This window comes from Esox lucius, chromosome 20 (assembly GCF_011004845.1).
Source record: "Esox lucius isolate fEsoLuc1 chromosome 20, fEsoLuc1.pri, whole genome shotgun sequence".
In the NCBI taxonomy this organism is placed as follows: Eukaryota; Metazoa; Chordata; class Actinopteri; order Esociformes; family Esocidae; genus Esox; species Esox lucius.
The window spans coordinates 12242297-12264422 of NC_047588.1; the positions used below are offsets into that span (position 1 = coordinate 12242297).

At 41.6% G+C, this 22126-nt stretch overlaps 1 protein-coding gene across 2 annotated transcripts in view; it reads left to right on the top strand.

The window, feature by feature from the left end:
• Positions 1–21454, top strand: part of gabbr1a (gamma-aminobutyric acid (GABA) B receptor, 1a) — a 62530-nt gene extending 41076 nt beyond the window's left edge. For both annotated transcript variants that reach the window (XM_029115939.2, XM_029115940.2), the window contains exons 15-24: positions 3073–3150; positions 8639–8789; positions 12946–13078; positions 13224–13340; positions 14463–14570; positions 14764–14857; positions 15547–15674; positions 17154–17282; positions 17572–17715; positions 18131–21454. In XM_029115939.2, the coding sequence (XP_028971772.1) occupies positions 3073–3150; positions 8639–8789; positions 12946–13078; positions 13224–13340; positions 14463–14570; positions 14764–14857; positions 15547–15674; positions 17154–17282; positions 17572–17715; positions 18131–18409 (1361 nt within the window). In that variant the 3' untranslated portion in view covers positions 18410–21454. The remainder of the gene's footprint in view (positions 1–3072; positions 3151–8638; positions 8790–12945; positions 13079–13223; positions 13341–14462; positions 14571–14763; positions 14858–15546; positions 15675–17153; positions 17283–17571; positions 17716–18130) is intronic.
• The last annotated feature ends 672 nt before the right edge of the window (positions 21455–22126 follow it).

Here is a 22126-nt window from a genome sequence, read left to right on the forward strand (position 1 = left end):
CAGCCTAATTGGAACAAGCCTGGATAGAGCCTTTTTTTTCTAAACGGGAGCCGATTTGTCAGGGCTGACTTAATGAGTTTCTGTACTGAATAAGGTGGCAGATTAGTTTGTATCCTGTTCTTTTTAGAGCCCTAATGGATAACAAATTATAATCCTTCTTCTTCTCACTGAATAAAATAGGTTGCATTTTCTGCGCTACAGTGCATTCTAGTGATGGATGGATTTAATATTTTGGCTTATACTGTGATAGGCCTGACATGAATTTGTGAATTATTCCACAATAATCAGCATTCATGGTCAATGGGGCCACATTCTCATCCTCTCACTCTCTCTCTCTGTCTTCCATTTCCCTTGATACTTCCATATCTGTCTCTTCTTTTTGTCTCTCTCTCTGTCCCTTTGTGGTTTCTACTTTATCCAATTTTTTGAAATTCACTCCACATAGCTTTCTTTTCATAACAATGTTTAAATTGGTGGTTCATTTCCAAAGATTTTGTGTTGTTTGGCATATTGCAAATATGCTTTAAGATACAGTTTGATGCTTTGAGAATAACAAACTTAAAAAAAAGCTACCATTTTGCGGTGGATTTGTAATATGCTGTTCAGTAATGTATACAAGTAGAAACACTATCCCACCTCAGACAGACATGAAACTCAAGTTTAAAAGTGAATCGTTTTGATGACACATCAGCACATACATGTCCTGGTACAATTTTAGAGACCCACTTCGGTTTGACTGCGCCACATATATAACCATATATAACCACTGTCCAAAAATCCCAGAATGCAACTTTAAGCAATAAGGCATGGGTGTATGGTATATTACATAGTCTTTTAGCAGATAATCCAGACTTAAAGTGCCTCCATTTTCATCAATTTTATTTTACATTGGCCATCTATGGGAATCAAGCCACAACTGTGGTGTTGTCAGCACCAAGCTTCAGCAAATGAATTACAGTTGTGCGCAAAAGTTTGCATACCCTTGGAGAGTTGGTAATATATGTACCATTTGTAAAGAATGGTACATATATTACCAAGTGAGCAGGCAAAAAACATGTCTTTTATTTCTTATGGGATTCACATTCAACTAATAACAGAATGGCACAATCATGAAACAAAACTTGGTAACAAAGAAAAAAATGAACTGCCCCCTGTTCAAAAGTCTGCATACCCTTAGTTCTTAATACTGTGTATTCCCCCCTTTAGCATCAATGACAGCGTGCCGTCTTTTGTAATAGTTGTCTACAGTATGAAGCCGCAAATACTTGCAGGTGGTATAGCTGCCCATTTGTCTTGGCAAAATGCCTCCAGGTCATGCAAAGTCTTTGGTTTGTTTGCATGAACCACACGTTTGAAATCTCCCCAGATTGGCTCGATGATATTAAGGTCAGGAGACTGTGATGGCCACTCCAGAACCTTCACCTTTTTCTGCTATAACCCATGGAGGGTCAACTTGACCTTCTACTTAGGGTCATTGTCGTGCTGGAAAGTCCAAGAGTGTCCCATGCGTGGCTTTCTTTCCAGAAGAATGCACATTTTATGCCAGTATTTGCTGAAAACACGCTGCGTTCATCTTGCCATCAGTTTTCACCAGATTCCCTGTGCCTTTAGAGCTCACATACACCCAAAACATTAATGAGCTCGACCATACAGCTCATTTTTGTTCAAGTATTGTTGTATAGTGCTCTTTGAAACAACCACACCATCTTTTTCCAGAGCAGCATGTATTTCTCCTGAGGTTAACTGTGGGTTTTTCTTTGTATCTTGAACAATTCTTCTGGCAGTTTTGGCTGAAATCTTTCTTGGTCTAGCTGACCTTGGCTTGGTATCAGGAGATCCCTGATTTTTGCACTTCTTAATAAGTGATTGAACAGTACTGACTGGCAGTTGCAAGGCTTTGGATATCTTTTCATATCCTATTCCATCTTTATAAAGTTCCATTACCTTGTTATGCAGGTCTTGTGAAAGTTCTTTTGTGCTCCCCATGGCTCAGTATCTAGCCTGCTCAGTGCATCCATGTGAGAGCCATTGACTATTTATACACAGACACTAATTGCAATTTAAAAAGCCACAGGTGTGGGAATTTTTATTTTTTTTGTGTCTGTAACAAAGCCAAACATTCAAGGATATGTAACATTTTGATCAGGGCCATTTGGGTGATTTCCGTTATCATTATGATTTAAAAAGGAGTCAAACAAGTATGTGGTAATAAAAGTCTTCATATGATCACTATCCTTAAATGAAATACTTTTTTGCATGACCAGTCATATTTCCAAAATCAATGCCATAATTCACAATTTCTGCCAGGGTATGCAAACTTATGAGCACAACTGTACATGGAATATGTCCGATAAACCATGGCTAAGGTCAGTTATTAAGTACAATGCAACAGCAAATTGTGACTAGTTATCAGACAATATGTACAAGACATATATAGCTAGTTCATCCACTGACCCCTGAACTTAGAAAAGCAGCTGAGAACAGTATCTAAAAACAGGTAGTCAAACGAGTAATGCGGAAGCCACTTGAGTTATGACGTAAAAGTGTATGTCAATCACCATGAGATGAATGGTTTGTCCATTCGCGTCTCCACTTTGTGAAGTGGAGACGCTAATATGTGATAGTCCAGTCACCAATAAAGGGGAGTGGTTCTGTGTCGCGTAGTGAGGTGTGGTTGAGGTCGTAGCGAGGTGTGGTTGAGGTCCTAGTGGGGATACATTCATGTCCAAGGATAACCCCACTTTTGCGACAAATAAATGCTGCAGCTCAGCTTACAAAAGGACATTCTAACCAATAAAATGTTACCATCTATTTTCTAAGCACATTAACGCACTTCACACTGCGCCTTCGTTGACCTGGGATTACTGCAGCGTTGGGGAAAAGGCTTGAGCACCATTACCGGAGAGCACATCCTAGTAACGTTGTTGTACGGTAGTCTCCTGGCACTTTGTCACTTCCTCCATTCACGTTGCTGGTTTTGGTTTGTACCCATCCAAGGCAATCCCAGGCAATCCCATATAAATAAAAAGATTAGTTGGAAACACATTAATTTGCCTCCCTCTCACTGTGTAGGTGGCAGTTATAAGAAGATTGGATACTACGACAGCTCTCAAAAGAATCTCTCCTGGTTCGGCAACGATGTCTGGATAGGTGAGGGGGATTTTATTTCATTGTCTTTGTCCGGGTTTCCTGTGTGTGTCTTTATAGGTATTAGAGTGTGTCTGTCACATTGTGAGTTATGTCTGTAACAGACAAATGGCCACTTGTGGCTTAAAAAGCAATAATTCAGAGTCAGACCCTTCTTCCAGAATGGGTTTACAGCTCACTGACCGGACCAGAATGTGAAAGCCTGAACTCACCCACACTACACTTTCTGAAAGTTTCGTCCAACAGCCACAGAGCATGACAGTCTACTGAGAGAAACCATCTCCGTTGATTTGCCCGAGCCACCAAGACAAATGATGTAGTTCACTTTCTGCGTACTGGTCCGGCCCTCCCCTGAGAGGTGACACACTTCGGCTCAGACTCACTGCACTGCTAATCAATCCTGCATGCTGGCAGCCTGGAGAGAGGGCCCCATTTTAGGCTTTTAAGGAAAAGATTTGCCAATGCTTAACCTATCCTCCAAGGGGAGCAGGGCCAATGGGCGTAATCCATCAGAGACGGCTGAATGTTGACCTGTTCTCCATCGCTAACCTTCACATGGCTGACTTGGTGTACTAACTGTTCCTAGGTGGTGCGAAGCGGGACAGGAGGGAGCATGTTGTGACATACTGGGCCTTCGGTTAATATTGAGACCCCTTGATTTTCTCCACATTTTGTTGGCTAAAGTGACTTCATTTGTAATTGATAACATATATATTGCCATCCATCTATACACAATGCACCATAATGACAAAGAGAAAACATGGTTTGAGTATGGTTTTGTATGGCAATTCACTGAGAATTAAAAGTGATGCTGGATAAAATGCAAAAAACTAAAACAAATCATTTAACCCTATATTTAATTTAAAATAGAAAGTAGAAAGACAACACATCACATTTTAAAACTGATAAATCTTATTGTTTTTGGAAAAATACATGCCCATTTTGAATTGCATGCCAGCAACACATTTAAATAAAAGTTGGGACAGGGGCATGTTCACCACTGTGCACTAATGCACCTCCATGCACACGGATGCTGGCGTTTGAAGGACGCGGCGTCCATGATTCCCAAAAAGTATTTACAACTTTTATTTGTCAGACCACAGGATAGTTTGCCACTTTGCCTCAGTCGATTGTAAAATGAGCTTGGGCCCAGAGGGGGTGGCGGTGTTTCTGGATCTTGTTTAAATATGGTTTGTTCTTTGCATGGTAGAGTTTTAACTTGCATTTGTGGATGCAGGAACGTACTGTGTTCCTACAGTTTCAGAGGTTTTCCTGAGCCCATGCAGAGATGTCCACTACAGAATCTTGTCTGTTTTTAATGCAGTGCCTTCTGAGGGCCCAAAGATCACAGCCATCCAATAATTGTTTTCGGCCTTGTCCCTTGCATACAGAGATTTCTCCGGACTCTGAATCTGAGATCCTCAAACTCTTTGCAATTTTATGTTAAGAAACGTTCTTAAATTGTTGCATTATTTACCCGCTTTCACAGAGTGGTGACCCCTCCCCATCTTTACTTCTGACAGATTCATCCTGTCTGGGATGGTCTTTTAATACCCAATCATGTTACTGACCTGTTGCCAATTAACCTAATTAGTAGTGAGATGTTCCACCAGGTTTTTGTTTTCTCATTACACCACATATTTAGTGTTTTGTTGCCCCTGTCCCAGTTTTTTTTAAATGTGTAACTGGCATCAAATTCAAAGTGGGCATACATTTTTCAAGAAACAATAACATTTCTCAGTGTCAACATTTAAATGTTGTTAATTTGCACTTCTGTTGTTTTTCACATTTTACACAGCGTCATATAATTATTCAAAGCCTTTGGCATTCCATATTTAGCCCAGATTGCTCCTGTGTCCTTTGATCATCCTTAAGATGTCTCTAGGATTTGTGGGAGTCCATCTGTGGAAATTTCAATTGACCTGATTTAAAAGGCACACACCTGTTTATATAATGTCCCAGGAGCTTTCTGTAGACCTCCGAGATAGACTTCTATCAAGGTATCGATCTCTGGAAGGTTATGCTAAAATTGCTAAAGAATTGGGTGTTCTCAGGAGCACAGTGTGTTTCAATCTTTGTGCAAAATAATAAGTTTAGAACTATAAAGACTCTTCCTAGAGCTGGCCAAAGTATGTAACCAGGCAAGAAGAACCTTGGTAAAGGAGGTGATCAAGAATCCGATGGCTGCTTCAAGAGAGCTTCAGAGTTTCTTTGCAGAGATGGGAGAACCTACCAGGACAGTTATCTCAGTAGCACCCCATTAATCAGGGCTTTATGTTAGGGTGGCTAGATGGAAGTTGCTGCTGAGTTAAAGGCATATGGCATGCTGCCTGAAGGACTCAGAGCATGAGGAAAAACAGTTGGGCAGAGTTTGATTTAGTTGGATATAGTGACAGATAGAAGCTTGCTTTGTTTCAAGGTAATAGAGAGGATACTATACTATTACTAGATAGTGGTAGAGGTGAGGTTTATATCTTGTGCAGTATATAGAACAGTTTTGTTTTTTTGATGCTAGAATTCAGTTAAAAAGTGTTTGGTAGTAATATAGTTACAGGTATGTTGGGGTGGTTCTAGACTGACACGTGTTTTGGGGAGGTTCTAGACTGACACGTGTGTTGAGGTGGTTTTATAGTGACAGGTGTGTTGGAGTGGTTATATAGTGACAGGTATGTTGAGGTGGTTTTATAGTGACAGGTGTGTTGGAGTGGTTATATAGTGACATGTGTGTTGGAGTGGTTATATAGTGACATGTGTGTTGGGTGGTTATATAGTGACAGGTATGTTGAGGTGGTTTTATAGTGACAGGTGTGTTGGAGTGGTTATATAGTGACATGTGTGTTGGGTGGTTATATAGTGACAGGTATGTTGAGGTGGTTTTATAATGACAGGTGTGTTGGAGTGGTTATATAGTGACATGTGTGTGAGGTGGTTATATAGTGACAGGTGTGTTGGGTGGTTATATAGTGACAGGTGTGTTGGGTGGTTATATAGTGACAGGTGTGTTGGGGTGGTTATATAGTGACAGGTGTGTTGGGTGGTTATATAGTGACAGGTGTGTTGGGTGGTTATATAGTGACAGGTGTGTTGGGTGGTTATATAGTGACAGGTGTGTTGGGTGGTTATATAGTGACAGGTGTGTTGGGTGGTTATATAGTGACAGGTGTGTTGGGTGGATATATTGACAGGTGTGTTGGGGTGGTTACATAGTGACAGGTGTGTTGGGATGGTTAAATAGTGACAGGTGTGTTGGGTGGTTATATATTGACAGGTTTGTTGGGGTGGTTATATAGTGACATGTGTGTTGGGTGGATATATTGACAGGTGTGTTGGGGTGGTTATATAGTGACATGTGTGTTGGGTGGATATATTGACAGGTGTGTTGGGGTGGTTTTATTGTGACAGGTGTGTTTGGGTGGTTTTGTGACAGGTGTGTTGGGGTGGTTATATATTGACAGGTGTGTTGGGGGGATATATTGACAGGTGTGTTGGGGTGGTTATATATTAACAGGTGTGTTGGGTGGATATATTGACAGGTGTGTTGGGGTGGTTAAATAGTGACAGGTGTGTTGGGGTGGTTATATAGTGACAGGTGTGTTGGGGTGGTTATATAGTGACAGGTGTGTTGGGGTGGTTATATAGTGACATGTGTGTTGGGTGGTTATATAGTGACAAGTTTTTGGGTGGTTCTAGACTGACGTGTGTTGGGTGGTTATATAGTGAGAGGTGTGTTGGGTGGTTATATAGTGACAGGTGTGTTGGGTGGTTATATAGTGACAGGTATGTTGGGGTGGTTTTATTGTGACAGGTGTGTTTGGGTGGTTTTGTGACAGGTGTGTTGGGGTGGTTATATATTGACAGGTGTGTTGGGGGGATATATTGACAGGTGTGTTGGGGTGGTTATATATTAACAGGTGTGTTGGGTGGATATATTGACAGGTGTGTTGGGGTGGTTAAATAGTGACAGGTGTGTTGGGGTGGTTATATAGTGACAGGTGTGTTGGGGTGGTTATATAGTGACAGGTGTGTTGGGGTGGTTATATAGTGACAGGTGTGTTGGGTGGTTATATAGTGACAGGTGTGTTGGGGTGGTTATATAGTGACATGTGTGTTGGGTGGATATATTGACAGGTGTGTTGGGGTGGTTATATATTGACAGGTGTGTTGGGGGGATATATTGACAGGTGTGTTGGGGTGGTTATATATTAACAGGTGTGTTGGGTGGATATTTAGACAGGTGTGTTAGGGTAGTTATATATTGACAGGTTTGTTGGGGTGGTTATATATTGACAGGTGTGTTGGGGTGGTTAAATAGTGACAGGTGTGTTGGGGTGGTTATATAGTGACAGGTATGTTGGGATGGTAAAATAGTGACAGGTGTGTTGGGTGGATGTATTGACAGGTGTGTTGGGGTGGTTATATATTGACAGGTTTGTTGGGGTGGTTAAATAGTGACAGGTATGTTGGGTGGTTCTAGAGTGAAACGTGTGTTTGTCGGGGTTATTTATGTGGTTCTCTAAATGTATCCACATGTCTTCCAGTCTGTTTTCCCCTTGTCTTCCACCCTCATTCTTTCACGCTCTCTACGGTCGCCCCTAACAACCACTTTAACTCGGCTCTCCTCCTGATCGTTGTGGCAACTGTTATAGAGCTTGGTCTCCATGGCAACCCCCTGTCCTGATTCTTTGATCAATGACGGAGAAAGGTTTTAACACAACGCACATCATCTGACGGACAGCCCTCTGTCTCTCGGAAGCACACGCTTCCACACCCACAGCCGTCTCATCAGTTTGTATGGAGCATGTCTTAGATGTGACTGGAGGCCAGTCAGCCTGACATTATGACACTGCTGGGGCTTGACCCTCTGTCGCTCCTCTCCTGACACTGACATGTCACCTTCACACATTGACACAAGTCCCTTGTCACTGACCCGCCTTATGGACGCCGTGACACAGTCTCGCCACCTCCCAGGGTCGGTAGGCAGGGCGGGATTTAAACCAACCAGAAAGGAGGTCACATATATATTCAATCAACTGCCCTAACCATTACCAACCTCAAAATAATTTGTCTTTTTGGTTTAATTTTTACTTCTGATCATGTTTGGAGATAATTAGAGCAAAGATATGCAAATGTCCACACAAATCCTCAATTACTCTGAGCTTCTTTATCTGGTCAGTCATTGAGTTATATCATGGAGAAGAACGTAATCATGTAAACGCCATTCCTGTGTAAATTTACTGGGCAAGTAGATTTTTTTTTGTTTAATAGAGGTTACTGAGCATTCATTTATTCAGTTAACCACAAACAATGGTGTTTTCAAATGCACACTGTCCTTTGGCCTCGTTCTGCTTTGAGTGACACCAAGAACAGCATGGTAGACAGGCGTAAACTGCCCTTTGACCTGTCTGTCACTTTAAGACATGAATGCACTGACCTCTGTCTTGCTCCTCTCCCTCTCCTCTTTGTTTGTCTCTCTGTGAACCTCCTCACCCAGGAGCGGGGCCCCCAGCGGACTCAACCATAGTTATTGAGGAGTTTAGGTACGTCTCACAGAAGCTGTTTGCTGCCGTGTCTGTGTTTGCTGGTCTCGGTATCCTGCTGGGCATCGTCTGTCTGACCTTCAACATCTACAACAGCAATGTCCGGTAACATTACGTCTCAGTTTGATCCCCTTTCTGCTGTACATTTGATCAAAGCTAGTAAATCTTCATCTAAATCCCTTTGATGTGAATCATCTTTATTGGCAATCAGTCAGGGTTGAATATGTGAATCTTGATCCTGTCTAACTGACTAAAATAAATATTTTTAAAACAGGAAAAACATACAAAAACTAAACTTAGTGCCTGTCCTGCCCATGACAACAATCTGAGGCTTATTTATTGTTCTAAACTGGGGCTCTGTGGTACATCTTCTGCAACCCTGTTTCCAAAATAGTTGGGACGCTGCGTGAAGTGTAAAGAACAGAGATGGGGACAAGTCACACATGGTCCAAGCAAGTCTCAAGTCTTAACCATCAAGTCTCGAGTCAAGTCTCAAGTCACAGTTCAGATAAATCAAGCAAGTCAAGTCAAGTCAAGGGTTCACCCTAAGCAAGTCAAGTCGAGTCCTTATAAGTTTCAAGTCAAGTCAAGTCACAGTACTAAAGAGATGAACACACACACACACTGTCCTCTGTTTCTGACGTGCGCTCGGTGCAAAGCTCGATTTCAAAATCAAATATTTTTCTCCTCCGCGGTATAATTTTTTGGGGGGACGAAGCGGAGGGATCTTGAATCCGCCTGAAGGGGTTGTATTCGCTATAACAACCGCCTCGCTATACCTTATCCTGCTTATTACATGGCTACCTACCAAATAAATCAATAATTTGACACAAAATATTGATTTCAAAAGGAACTTATTGATTTCAAAATGATTGTATTGCTTCCTCTAAAGAAAATAGTCCGTTCCGTCTCTGGTTAGAATCCTGCTGCGTCCATAGCAACGCGCTGTTTTTCATGGCAACGGTCTGTTATCAAGAAATAACACTCATTCTGCACTGGAATTCAGCCAATCCATGTAATAAGGGCTAATAATAACAACCTTATAAACTAATTATTGTGACTGAAAAACTGCCTAATATGTAATTATTCTTGTCTGTATGAGTAAAAAAAAAAAACTATTCGAAATGTTTAGGTGCTAGTAATCACATCGGCGCCTCCATGTTAGCCTTTCATGCAGTAAAGTTAACTGTTATGGTGTAAGCACAATGCTTTTTAGTTTCCACACGCAGTCCACAAACACTTGAAAATGCGCACATTTAATACAGACATTATGGCCTACGTGTAATAATATACATGCCCGCTCATTTTAAGATGCTCATCAACATTAAAATTCAGGCTATGCCACTGTTATAGTCAAATTCCCTTACATGTCTAACAAGAAAAAAAAAAACAATGTGCAACCAAGGCCAAATTATGACAAACAAAAGATTAATTCATTACATTAGTTATCTTAATCGTTATAGATCTTAGTGAAACTGAATATAAAGAGATAACTTTCTTACCTTTCCTTGTGGTTCTTAAAATGACGAATGAAATTTGACGTTGTTGCATATTTTGTATTTTTATTCACATGGTCCAGTTCAAAGTCCTTGTATCCAAACGATACTATTTGTGGAGCTCGACTAACGTTACTGTCTGCCATGTTTGGCGCGGTTTGAATTGTTCAGCGTTAAAGGCACATACGCTGATTAGTGGTGCTGATGTCACAACATATAAAATAATTTTATTGCTGTTTGTTTATTATACGTTCAAGTCATTGTCGAGTCTTCCACTTCAAGTCAAGTCAAGTCTCAAGTAACTTGTTCTCAAGTCAAAGTCAAGTCAAGTCATTTTCATACTTTAATCAAGCAAGTCACAAGTCCTGAAAATTGTGACTCGAGTCAGACTCGAGTCAAGTCATGTGACTCGAGTCCCCCACCTCTGGTAAAGAACAACAGAAGGCAATGATGTGCAAATTATTTAAACCCTATATTCAATAGAAAATAGTATAAAGACAACATAAGAAATGTTGAAACTGAGAAATTTTATTGTTTCTTGAAAAATACAGCTGCATCTTTTTATTTCCTTTTCAAAAAAGTTGAGAAGGAAAGTTTTGAGTGAGGAACTGAAGCGTTCAGTTTTAACCCTTCTTTTCCTCACTCAAAAGCTTCCTTTTCAACTTTTTTAGAAAGGATAGAAAAAGGTACAGTGGTCTCTTAATTCTTTCCGGAGCTGTATATGCCCACTTTGAATTTGAAGCCAGCTACACATTTCAAAAAAGCTGGGACAGAGGTACCAAAAGTGTAATGCTAAAAAAAATAACACTTGTGGCACATCTTACAACTAATTAGGTTATTCGGCAACAGGTCAGTAGCATGAGTCAGAAGTAATGGGGTTCACCACTCTGTGAAAGACTGCGCAGATAAATAGTCAAACAATTTAAGAATAACGTTCCTCAATGTAAACTTGCAAACAGTTCGGGGATCTGACAAATCAAAATGTAAAATTATGTTTGGGAATCCTCCGGGCTAAAGAGAAGAGGGACCATTCGGCTTATCAGCACACAGTTCAAATTCCAGCATCTGTGATGGTATGGGGGTGCATTAGTGCACATGGCATGGGTGACTTGCACATTGGTGAAGGCACCATTAATAGTGAAAAATGTATACAGGATTTGGAGCAAAATATGCTGCCATCCAGACTACGTCCTTTTCATGGAAGTTCGTGCTCATTTCAGAAAGACAATGCTAAACCACATTCTGCAGGTATTACAACACCATGGCTCCGTAGTAAAAGAGTCCGGGTTCCAACTTGGCCTGCATGTAGCATAGACCTGTCACACACTGAAAACCATACCATACCATACCATACCATACCATACCATCTTCTTCCGCTTATCCGGGGCCGGGTCGCGGGGGCAGCAGTCTAAGCAGGGATGCCCAGACTTCCCTCTCCCCAGACACTTCCTCCAGCTCTTCCGGGGGGACACCGAGGCGTTCCCAGGCCAGCCGGGAGACATAGTCCCTCCAGCGTGTCCTAGGTCTTCCCCGGGGTCTCCTCCCGGTGGGACGGGACCGGAACACCTTCCCAGGAAGGCGTTCCGGAGGCATCCGAAAAAGATGCCCAAGCCACCTCAGCTGAACCCTCTCGATGTGGAGGAGCAGCGGCTCTACTCTGAGCTCCTCCCGGGCTCCTCCACGTCCCTAGAGCTAGTTTCCGTGTCCAGAGATCGGGTTGTCTAGGCCCCTGCCTTCGACTGCCGCCCGATCCTCTTCTGCCGGCCGGGCCCCATGGGGGAAGGCCCGGCCACCAGGCGCTCGCATACGAGCCCCAACCCCGGGCCTGGCTCCAGGGTGGGGCCCCGGCTGCGCCATACCGGGCGACGTCACGGTACTCATAATTTTTTTCATCATTAAGGGGGGTTTGAACCGCTCTTAGTCTGACCCGTCGCCTAAGACCTGTTTGCCTTGGGAGACCCTACCAGGGGCATATAGCCCCAGACAACATAGCTCCTAGGGTCACTCAGGTACTCAAACCCCTCCACCACGTTAAGGTGGCAGTTCTTGGAGGGGCACACTGAAAACATTTGACACATTATGAGACAAGAAATACAACAAAGGAGACCCCGAAATGTTGAAGAGCTGAAATCCTATATCAAGCAAAAATGGGAAAACATTTCACTTTCAAAACTAGAGCAATTGGTCTCCTCAGTTCCCAAATGCTTACAGAGTATTGTTAAAAGAAGAGGTGATGAAACACAGTAGTAAACATGCCCCTATCCCAACTTTTCTGAAACGTGTTGCTGTTAACAAATTCAAAATGGGCCTGTATATTTCCGAAGACAATACAATTTTTCTGTTTTAATATCCGATATGTTGACTTTGTACAATTTTCTGATAAATAGGGATAAATGATTTGCACATCATTGCATTCTGTCTCAACTGTTTTGGAAACGGGGTTGTACATGGAGTGAATAATGTGCCCTTAAGTTTAATTTTAGAAAAATGCAAATGAATCTACTGAGCACAGTGAATGTGTTTCAGTGTTCATAAATGTTCACTAGCCCGGAAACACGAGGACAAAGTCACACGTTGGGAGCCTTTCTTGTCAATTACACCAACTTATTTACGATGGTTTTGGATTTTTTCAAATGCTCTTACTTGCACATGAAAAAACCTAACTGTGTTTCTTTGAATGGTTCTTTTCCAGCTGTGACCTCAAAGAGTCCCTCTATGTGGTGTCTATATTCTCAGTGTACGTGCGCCTTTTGTGTTTTTGCCAGGTACATCCAGAACTCCCAACCCTATCTGAACAACATGACAGCGGTGGGCTGTATGATGGCCCTGGCTGCTGTGTTTCCCTTGGGGATTGATGGCCACCACATCCACAGGTCCCAGTTCACTGTAGTATGTCAGGTAACAGCTGGATGAATCCCAAGTGATGGGACTGCTGTAGTAACGTTCCTAGATGGAGTGGTTCATTTCCACAGATTTCTCTTCTGTTTCTCTCTATCTAATGTCTATCTCTCTTCTCATCTCCTAAATGTGTTTGGTTGTCCAGTTCCGTCTCTGGCTGCTAGGACTGGGTTTCAGCCTGGCCTATGGCAGCATGTTCACCAAGATATGGTGGGTCCACAATCTCTTCACAAAGAAAGAGGAGAAGAAGGAGAAGAGGAAGGTAAGGCTTTGTGGAGGGTCACAGGAGGAAATGGGTCTGTGGAGTCTTTGGCACTGTAAATGGATTCTGGCAGACAGCAAGTTCCCTGCAAATTTTAAAGAACTATGGTTAAACAAGACACTGAGAGATGTGCCCTGCTCTCTGTAAGTACTGTTGATTGGAGTAAGGAGAAGCATGTATGACAAGCTAGAACCAAAGACAGGGAGTCAGAAACACACATGTACACTAACACATGCGGGGACACACACACATACAGACACAGACACACAGACATTTACACCCCTGACACTCCCACTATCAGCTAGATTACGTAGGCAACATGTTGCGTGTGTCCTCTCTCAAATAGTGTCCTGAAGCTAGCGAGATAGTGCAAGCGTGCGACGAGTTGTGGGAATTCTTCTAAGACCTAATCAGAATAATGGGAGATTAAGCCATTTATGGAATATTTATGAATATGTATGAGTATTAAAGTTTTATGTGGAAATCCAACCTTCAGGGGCTTTATTAGTTGAGCCAATGCAAGACGAATCAAGTTGACTTTCAACTCTCTTCATGGCCATGCAAGGGCAATTCACCATCAAGCTCTGTGAAAGTACTTAAAGAAAGTTTCCAAGTCAGGATGTGCCGAGACAAGTGCACACTTTCAAATCTGGTCATGCACACACCGACGAGGTGACATGGCCTGTATAATACGTTTCGGTTATTGCACGGCTGAACAGTTGCAGGGCTAGAAAGAAGCCTGAAGCTCAATTTAGCATATGTCAGTTTTGGGCAAAATATCCCCTTGATGCTAATTAAAAAAATCACATTCCTAACACTGTAACCAGCTTCCACTGCCTAGGGACTCTCCACCCATTACGTTTCCACATTATTTTTGAAACATTTTACATTTCGACATTGTAACTGACAAAAATATTTCCATTATTTACCCAGGGTGCCCCATTGAGATTTCAAACATGTATTTGTACAGGGAGCGCTGATCATTTAAGTGGTTCATGCTGACACACCCAAGAACTGTATTGGGTTACCAGGTTAACTGCTATACGCTGGAGCCCATTGAATCTGCGCTTGGGAATGCTGCTTTGGTCTCTGATTTTGATTGGCTGTCTTGTAACCCTGCAGCACTTGGAGCCATGGAAGCTCTATGCGACAGTAGGAGTGTTACTGGCCATAGACGTCCTGTCACTCATTGTCTGGCAGATCGTGGATCCTCTGCACATCACAGTGGAGGTATGGTGATGCCGCCGTATGTCTGTGTTGCGTTAGCTTGTCGTTATGCCAGTGCTGTCCCATTTGTTTGGTGCCTCCGCCGACGATTAGGGCTTTGATGTCATGAATCCCATTTGTTTGTTTTATAGTTAATGAATTGTGGATATCAACACTGAAGAATTCCCTCTCTCTCCCTGTTTGTGTATGAGAGTAGAAGTTCACAAAGGAGGCCCCTAAGGGAGATTTGGACGTCCTGATTCAGCCCCTCCTGGAACACTGCACGTCAGAGAAGATGAACACGTGGCTCGGTAGCCCTCCTCATCTTGTCTTTCCCTCTCACCCCTGTGTCCATTCACTGGGAATGAAACTCTCATCTCAAACCCGTCACATTCACGGTTCCCATCATTTATCGGCCCATTCATTTCCCCCCCTGCTTTTCACCTCCAATCATCCCCTCCTCTCATTCACTCAGGCCAGTCGTTGCTTGACTATCCTATTCTCACACGCTTTCACTTTTATCTTCTCCTTTCATCTGTCTTTCTCTCACCATCTCCCCGATTCCTTCCTTTGTGACAGTGGCAGCCCTCCTGAATGCATAATACTGTCAAATAGTAATAATATGGGTCACAAAGTGGGCCATTGCCCCATGGCATTCCCACTGTGCTGTGAAAGGAGACTAAGCGATATATTAAAAGCACAACGGACACGTGGGGGGGGGTTTGCATTACCAGTCAACTGCTTAACATCACTCCACCTGCTGTTCCTGCCATCTCTCTCTTTCGATGTCTCTTTCTGGTTTCCTTTCTTGCTCTAAATGTTTTCTCTTCAAACCTTTTGTCTCTGTAACACTTTCTGTTTCCTCTCCCGCTTTCTCTCAAATCTTTTCACTTTCTGTCTGTTCTTTCTCTCTCTCCGCCCCCCTCTTCTCTGTCTCTCTTTCTCTCCCTTTCTCTCTTTCCATTCCTTTCCCTCCCTCCCTTTTCCCTCTGTTCGCTAGGTGTGGTGTACGGCTACAAGGGCCTGCTGCTGTTGCTGGGGATATTTCTGGCCTATGAGACCAAGTCTGTTTCCACAGAGAAGATCAATGACCATCGAGCTGTGGGGATGGCTATTTACAACGTGGCTGTGAGTCTCAACCATTACGGGGGGGGGGGGGGCATTTTGCCTGTCCATTGATCAGTTCACCGCAATCAATAATGTGTACTCTGAGGTGTGTAGATTGCAGGTACTAAACATTTGGTGATGACCTGTTTGAGAGTCTGTGTATATGTTTTGCATGTAATGCATGAAATTATGTAATACTTAAAAATAAAGCAATTGATTTTGATCATTTATTGTTGAAAAAAAGTGGTGCTGCAAAAATGTTGTGGGGTTGGAAAATTTGAAAGATTCTCACTTGAATACGAAGGCAGCATGGACCAGGACTGCGGTTTCCAACTATTTTCAGTTACTGTGCCACCAATGGAATTTTGATCAGTCTGGAGTACCCCTGAACTACCCCCACATGTGAATTTTACCTGTAACTCTATGGTCTCTTGAGTCTTCTCATGTATTCCGCATGAATGGGCCAAGTTCCCCCATGGGTCCTTGTACCCCTGGTTGGGAACCACTGGTCTAAATCAAGGACTGAAAAATGTTGCCAGTGTTTCTGATTAATATACAAGCCATGCTGGTTGGTGTTAACATACTAAATGGCTGCAGACATTGGGTAAACTTTAAACATGTTTATCCTCGTCACGCAGATCTGAAGCTCCATGACACCTTGGTAATGTAGTTTATTGCTGGAAAATAAGAATCTCTTCTATATTGTAGGTAAAAAGAAGCAATAGTCTAGGTTTCTGTGTGCAAACATTTTAATACTCTCTGAAGGATGATTTACATAATTGCTGGCACTTGCCCAGATCCCATCTCCAAAGGGCTTAATGAGCAACCAAAACCCTTACCACTGCAAACCTCCCACAGTTTAACAAGGATTTGCTGAGCATTTGCTGTGGGGTGCTTATGCAATTCTGAATACGTAGATTTTATTTCTTATACATCGCAGAGAGGAGAGACAGTTTAATTGATGAATCATTCATATGGCGTGATGAAATTATTAAACAATGGTTTAGGTTTCAGGGAAAAGGAAAGCTTGGATCTAGATTTCATCATTGATTTCAACGTTAATATTAGGGTGTAATAGATTGTAGATTATTTAACACTTTAATTTTAAGATATCTGTAAAGGTTTCCTATTTCGAAAGCTTGATATTACAATGAAGGGTCAGTATGATTCTGCTCAGCTGAAGAACAACAACCTGCTACTTCTATGACTTTTAATTAACAATGTTTTTATGTTGGGAACCTTGGTAATGATAAGCAGTTGACGACTGCTGACATTTACTTATCTCTTTATCCTTCCACAAATCTCTCTCTCCCTCTACGTATCTCTTTCTCTCTCCCTCTCTACGTATCTCTCTCCCTCTCTATGTATATCTCTCCCTGTCCCTCTCTACATATATATCTCCCTGTCCCTCTCTACGTATATCTCTCATTCCCTCTCTACTTATATCTCTCCCTGTCCCTCTTTACATATATCTCTCTCCCACTATCTTTCTGCTTGTAGGTGTTATGCATGATCACGGCTCCAGTCACCATGATCCTCAGCTCCCAGCAGGATGCATCCTTTGCCTTTGCTGCCCTGGCCATAGTGTTCTCAGTCTACATCACCCTGGTGGTTCTCTTTGTGCCCAAGGTAATGTATACTGTAAAGACCAACGTGTGTTATTTCTGACAAGGTTCTGGTGAAACCCAGTGCATGGTATAGGGAATAGGCTTCCACTGGGACTCAGCGTAGTAAAGCTTTGACTCGTACAGCGGCTGGGCATAAATGTAATTTATTCGCAACAAGCAACACCAAACATTCATATTTCATGTTTGAGTGGCAGTAGACTTGCAGTGCTGTAAACAAGACCTTAATATGGTGCTCAGCTCAGTCCCAAAACATTTCCGCCACCGTGGCCTCTGTCTCTGCGGCTGTGTAGATGCGGCGGCTGATTACGCGTGGCGAATGGCAGTCGGAGCAGCAGGACACTCTAAAGACAGGTTCATCCACCAACAACAACGATGAGGAGAAATCCCGCCAGCTGGAAAGGGAGAACCGCGAGCTGCAGAAGATCATACAGGAGGTCTAGTACAAACTAGAACACACCCTCTTTCGTATAACTCGGCTATCTGTCAATATGTCTATAATACGTCTGAAATAGAATCAGTAGACATAACAATCAATAATTCAGTCTGAATCTGGATCACACTCTCGCTATGACTCACTTAAGCTAGCTTTCAGGGCAGAATCACAACACATTCACAACTTAATTAAAACACATATTAAAGGAATCAGAGCTATGAACGAAAAACTAACCAATCAATCATTCATCTGATCCTTATTATCTTTACTCAGAGATAAAGTTGTTTTGATCTCAAGATAATTAATACATTATAGAGAATTCACGTCTTATTTGTGCTATTAATAATAAATACTTAGTATTTACCCAACCCGGGAAGAATCCGGATTAAAGCCATTCATTCTCTCTGTGTTTCCAGAAGGAGCAGAGGGTATCAGAGCTCCGCCACCAGCTGGTGGAGAGACAAGCCCTGCGTAACCGCCGGACGCCCTCATCCGTCACCAACCAGAACCACAGCAATCCGTCCCCGCCCTCCTCCCAGGCGGACCCCACGTCCCTACTGCCCCCTCCCGGGTACCCAAACCCTGCCTTGGACAATCACTCCCCCTTCACCAACTCCTCCAACCTGTACCAGGCGGACAGCAAGATGAGCCGTAACCACTGCCACAACAGCCAGATTCCCCTGCTGTATAAGTGAAGGGGCAGTCTGGAGGAGCACTGAGCACACAGAGGTAGAGGACACACATGGACCTACTGTGAGTTTCACTGTTTTCCGGGAAGATAAGCACATGAGACTGACGTTGGCGGAGCGGGTGGAGGTGCGCAGCGGTGGACAGACACCCAGGTAACACCAGTTTATCTCACAGTCTAGCTCACTGTGTCAATCTAGAGCACCTGTGAGTAGTAGTAGGAGTTCTACAATAAGAAGCACATCCCAGAGGACCTCTTTGTCTAATTTTCTTGTAAAGACTATGGATGGACAGATCTCTTTCCACTCCTCTTTGTTTGTTAGAGTCTTAAGACGTATTGAGGATGTCAGAGGACCTTGTGTACTTTGTGTGTTTGCTACTTTTGACTCGCGGCCTCTTTGTCTTGTTTTTTTTTTATAGAGAAGCACATGGTAATTGATTAATAGTGTTATTACATAATGTAATATGTTATGTCATGGATTCAATGTTGTGCACCATAAATTACTTGAATATGTTTGGGGGTCAAATGCAATGGGAGAGGCAAAAAACACCTGTGTTTTCCAGTGGATTCAATACAGTGGATTTCAACTCAAAAGGTCATATAAAGTCAGTGAAAAGTAATTGTAAATGAACATGAAATGCCAACATTATCCATTCGGAAGAGGGCCTAGGAATGGACACCCCTGCTTTTGGGACATGGTTTTTGTGGATGTTTTGCTGTATACATATTCAGGTACAGTTGTGTATCTTCAATCCAGTTTTTGCTGTTGTATGCTCTTCAATATATATGAAACCCATTTGATAAGAAAATAGTGTAATACCATATCTAACCTAGTAATGGTTTTATTTTAGCATAATTTTAACGTTTTCAACTGGTCTTGTACGGATAATTACCACACTTTTAATTGTATTCAACAAATAATAGATTCTCGCAGGAAGCCCATCCTCCTGAAGATGTATTTATTATTCTTCCAAGCTGTTTCATTTATTTTTTATGACTGTTCTGTTTGTCAATAGCTCTGTTTTCCTCTAAAGACAGTCTGGATATAAATGTAACCATGACAGTACATGCCTGCCACCTGTTGGTCTTAACTTTTTCATTTCTTTCAACTTCTCCCTCCGGTTTTAGTTTGATACAACTTCATTGTAAACGTGATGATGGAGGACACGTTAAGGGTTGTGACATGCTTACGCAACAGTTAATCTTTATGTACAATTTCATTCATTAGCAACTCGTCAAAATGTATAAAGCAATGAAATAACACAGCTTTATTGGTAAGTAACGTAGGACCCTGATGTTACTCTGCCAATTGGCGGTATCTAATGATGCACTTTAGTTCAAGACAGAAACACATTTAAAATCCAGATTTTGTTGCTGTTTTAATAACTTACTAAAGCTCAGGTTATGGAAAAGTGAGACATACAAACTACAGTTCATTGCAAGTTGTATGAACAAGTCAATATTAAGTGTACATGGATCGGAGAGTGTAATTTTTGCGAGGATTGTTTAAACATATATATACTCTTGCACATGTATGAATATATGAACTGGATTTGAAGATATTTGTATTCACTATATTTAAAATTTTAAATGTTGATATATTTCAGATGAAATGTATGCAAATATATGGATATCATAGTAAAAATAAACCCATTGTTTTTCACTGAATTAATGTGTTCCATATAATGTTCAGTTGTACTATGCATGACAATGATATCATGTAAACACCCTTATATATGCTGAAATAGGTCAAAACACTGAAAGGGGATATTTTATAATGGATCCTATTTATGTTGTGTAATACATTCATGTCGCACAGGTGTTTTGGGAGTTTTTATTGACTAGACGTCTCTATCAGTTCACATCCATGAGATTCTCTTTTTTCATTAATCTACAGTACAAACATTTTGAACTAAAAACCTCCCAAGACTGACTCCAGGCTTCATGCACATATGCCACTCTCTGAGACCAAGGTTGAATTCCAGGTGTGCTGAGGTGCTACATTTGTGAATAGGCCAAGCAGTTATGTTGAAACAGGTTTTGTAAGAAGACATGTGCTAGGACATTCCTGTGATGCAATCTGATCTCATCAATGAAAGTCACACATGATAACAACCTACAGTAACCTGAAGCCTAGATTCAGTGCTGTGTTTTTTACACCATATCATTCTGTTCGCTTGACTTCTCAACTTGACAAAACAATTGCCTTGTACCAGCAGATTCTTTAGAGAATCAATCCAGACAGACAACCCAGACGGAGTTGTGTACATCAGAAGATTTTGGCCAACAATCTACACAAACCTATACAGTAACGTCCATGAGAAAGAAAAAATGTGTTTGAATATTTACAAATGTACTTATACATAATTATATGTACCTATACTTCTTACCGATTTGAATAAGAAAACAATTGAGAGAAAGTATTTTACCAAACATAAGATTGGTAAAATAACCACACCAACAGGATGTCTTGATACTTTTACCCAAACATGGATATCAGCTTTCAAATAATTTTCATACTTTAAAAATGTATGTTTGTTCAAAGTTTGCTGTACCAAAGAACCGGCTAAAACTTACTTTGAAATCATAAATGCAAGCCCCAGTAACTTTACTTGTAAAGTTCAAATCTAGTGCCAGTATAAATGTATTGATATGTACTGTCTCCACTGACTCAAATACTTAGAAATACTTTTGGTTGTAATGACATCTGGCTATATGGAAAACACCAGGTTTAAGTCAAGCTCTGTCTTTAAGTCAGGCTCTGTATTTAAGTCAGGCTCTGTATTTAAGTCAGAACTGTAAGCTGGCCTCTCAGAAGATCCACTGTATTCTTGGTAAGCAACTCCAATGTAGATTAGTGTTGTTATTATTCTTCTGAGATATACAATCATTTCCCAGGGTCTGATGTAAAGTAGACTGAAGCATTTTGCCTGGGATTATCTGCATCCTATTTCTTTTTATCATAAAATCTCCTGATTTACCAATGTGAAGCAGACCCATTCTGTGATGCCACCACTACCATGTTTGAAAATAAAGACGTTGTTAAAACATTTTCTGTAGTATTAAGTATTATTATTGTTATCATAAAATCTCCTGATTTACCAATGTGAAGCAGGCCCATTCCGTGATGCCACCACTACCATGTTTGAAAATAAAGACGTTGTTAAAACATTTTCTGTAGTATTAAGTATTATTATTGTTAGAAATCGGCCATTTCGTATAGTGGTTGTAATAATTATCGCATACCCATTTGTCAAGGGAGAGAGTAATTCAATTATTTATTGCAGCATTAGAAAGTCTTGTTCATGAGGTTACGGACCTGGTCTTCCTTACACAACCTCGATCTCATCTCACTCAATCTCTTCTCACTGTAATGTTGGTTACAAGTTGATATATACATTGAAGGGTGTGTCTTCCTAGCAAAGATCAGGTTTCCAAGACAGTTACCTCCATGCCAAATGGTCAAACATTCCTGTGGTTATCAGAGCGCAACCTACAGAGAGATAATAGTAGTTAATGTAGGGTATAATGTGTCAGAATGGTGATTTATGGCCCTGGAGGGCAGGGCCTCCATATTGATGTGACAGGTGGGCGGGACTTCCGGTATGATGAATGTTAGGGTGGGACTTCCTGTATGATGGGACTTTCAGGAGTAACGTACGCATGTCCGGTAATTTTGTGATTACATTGATTTGTCCGTGTTTGATGTTTTACAACATGTGAT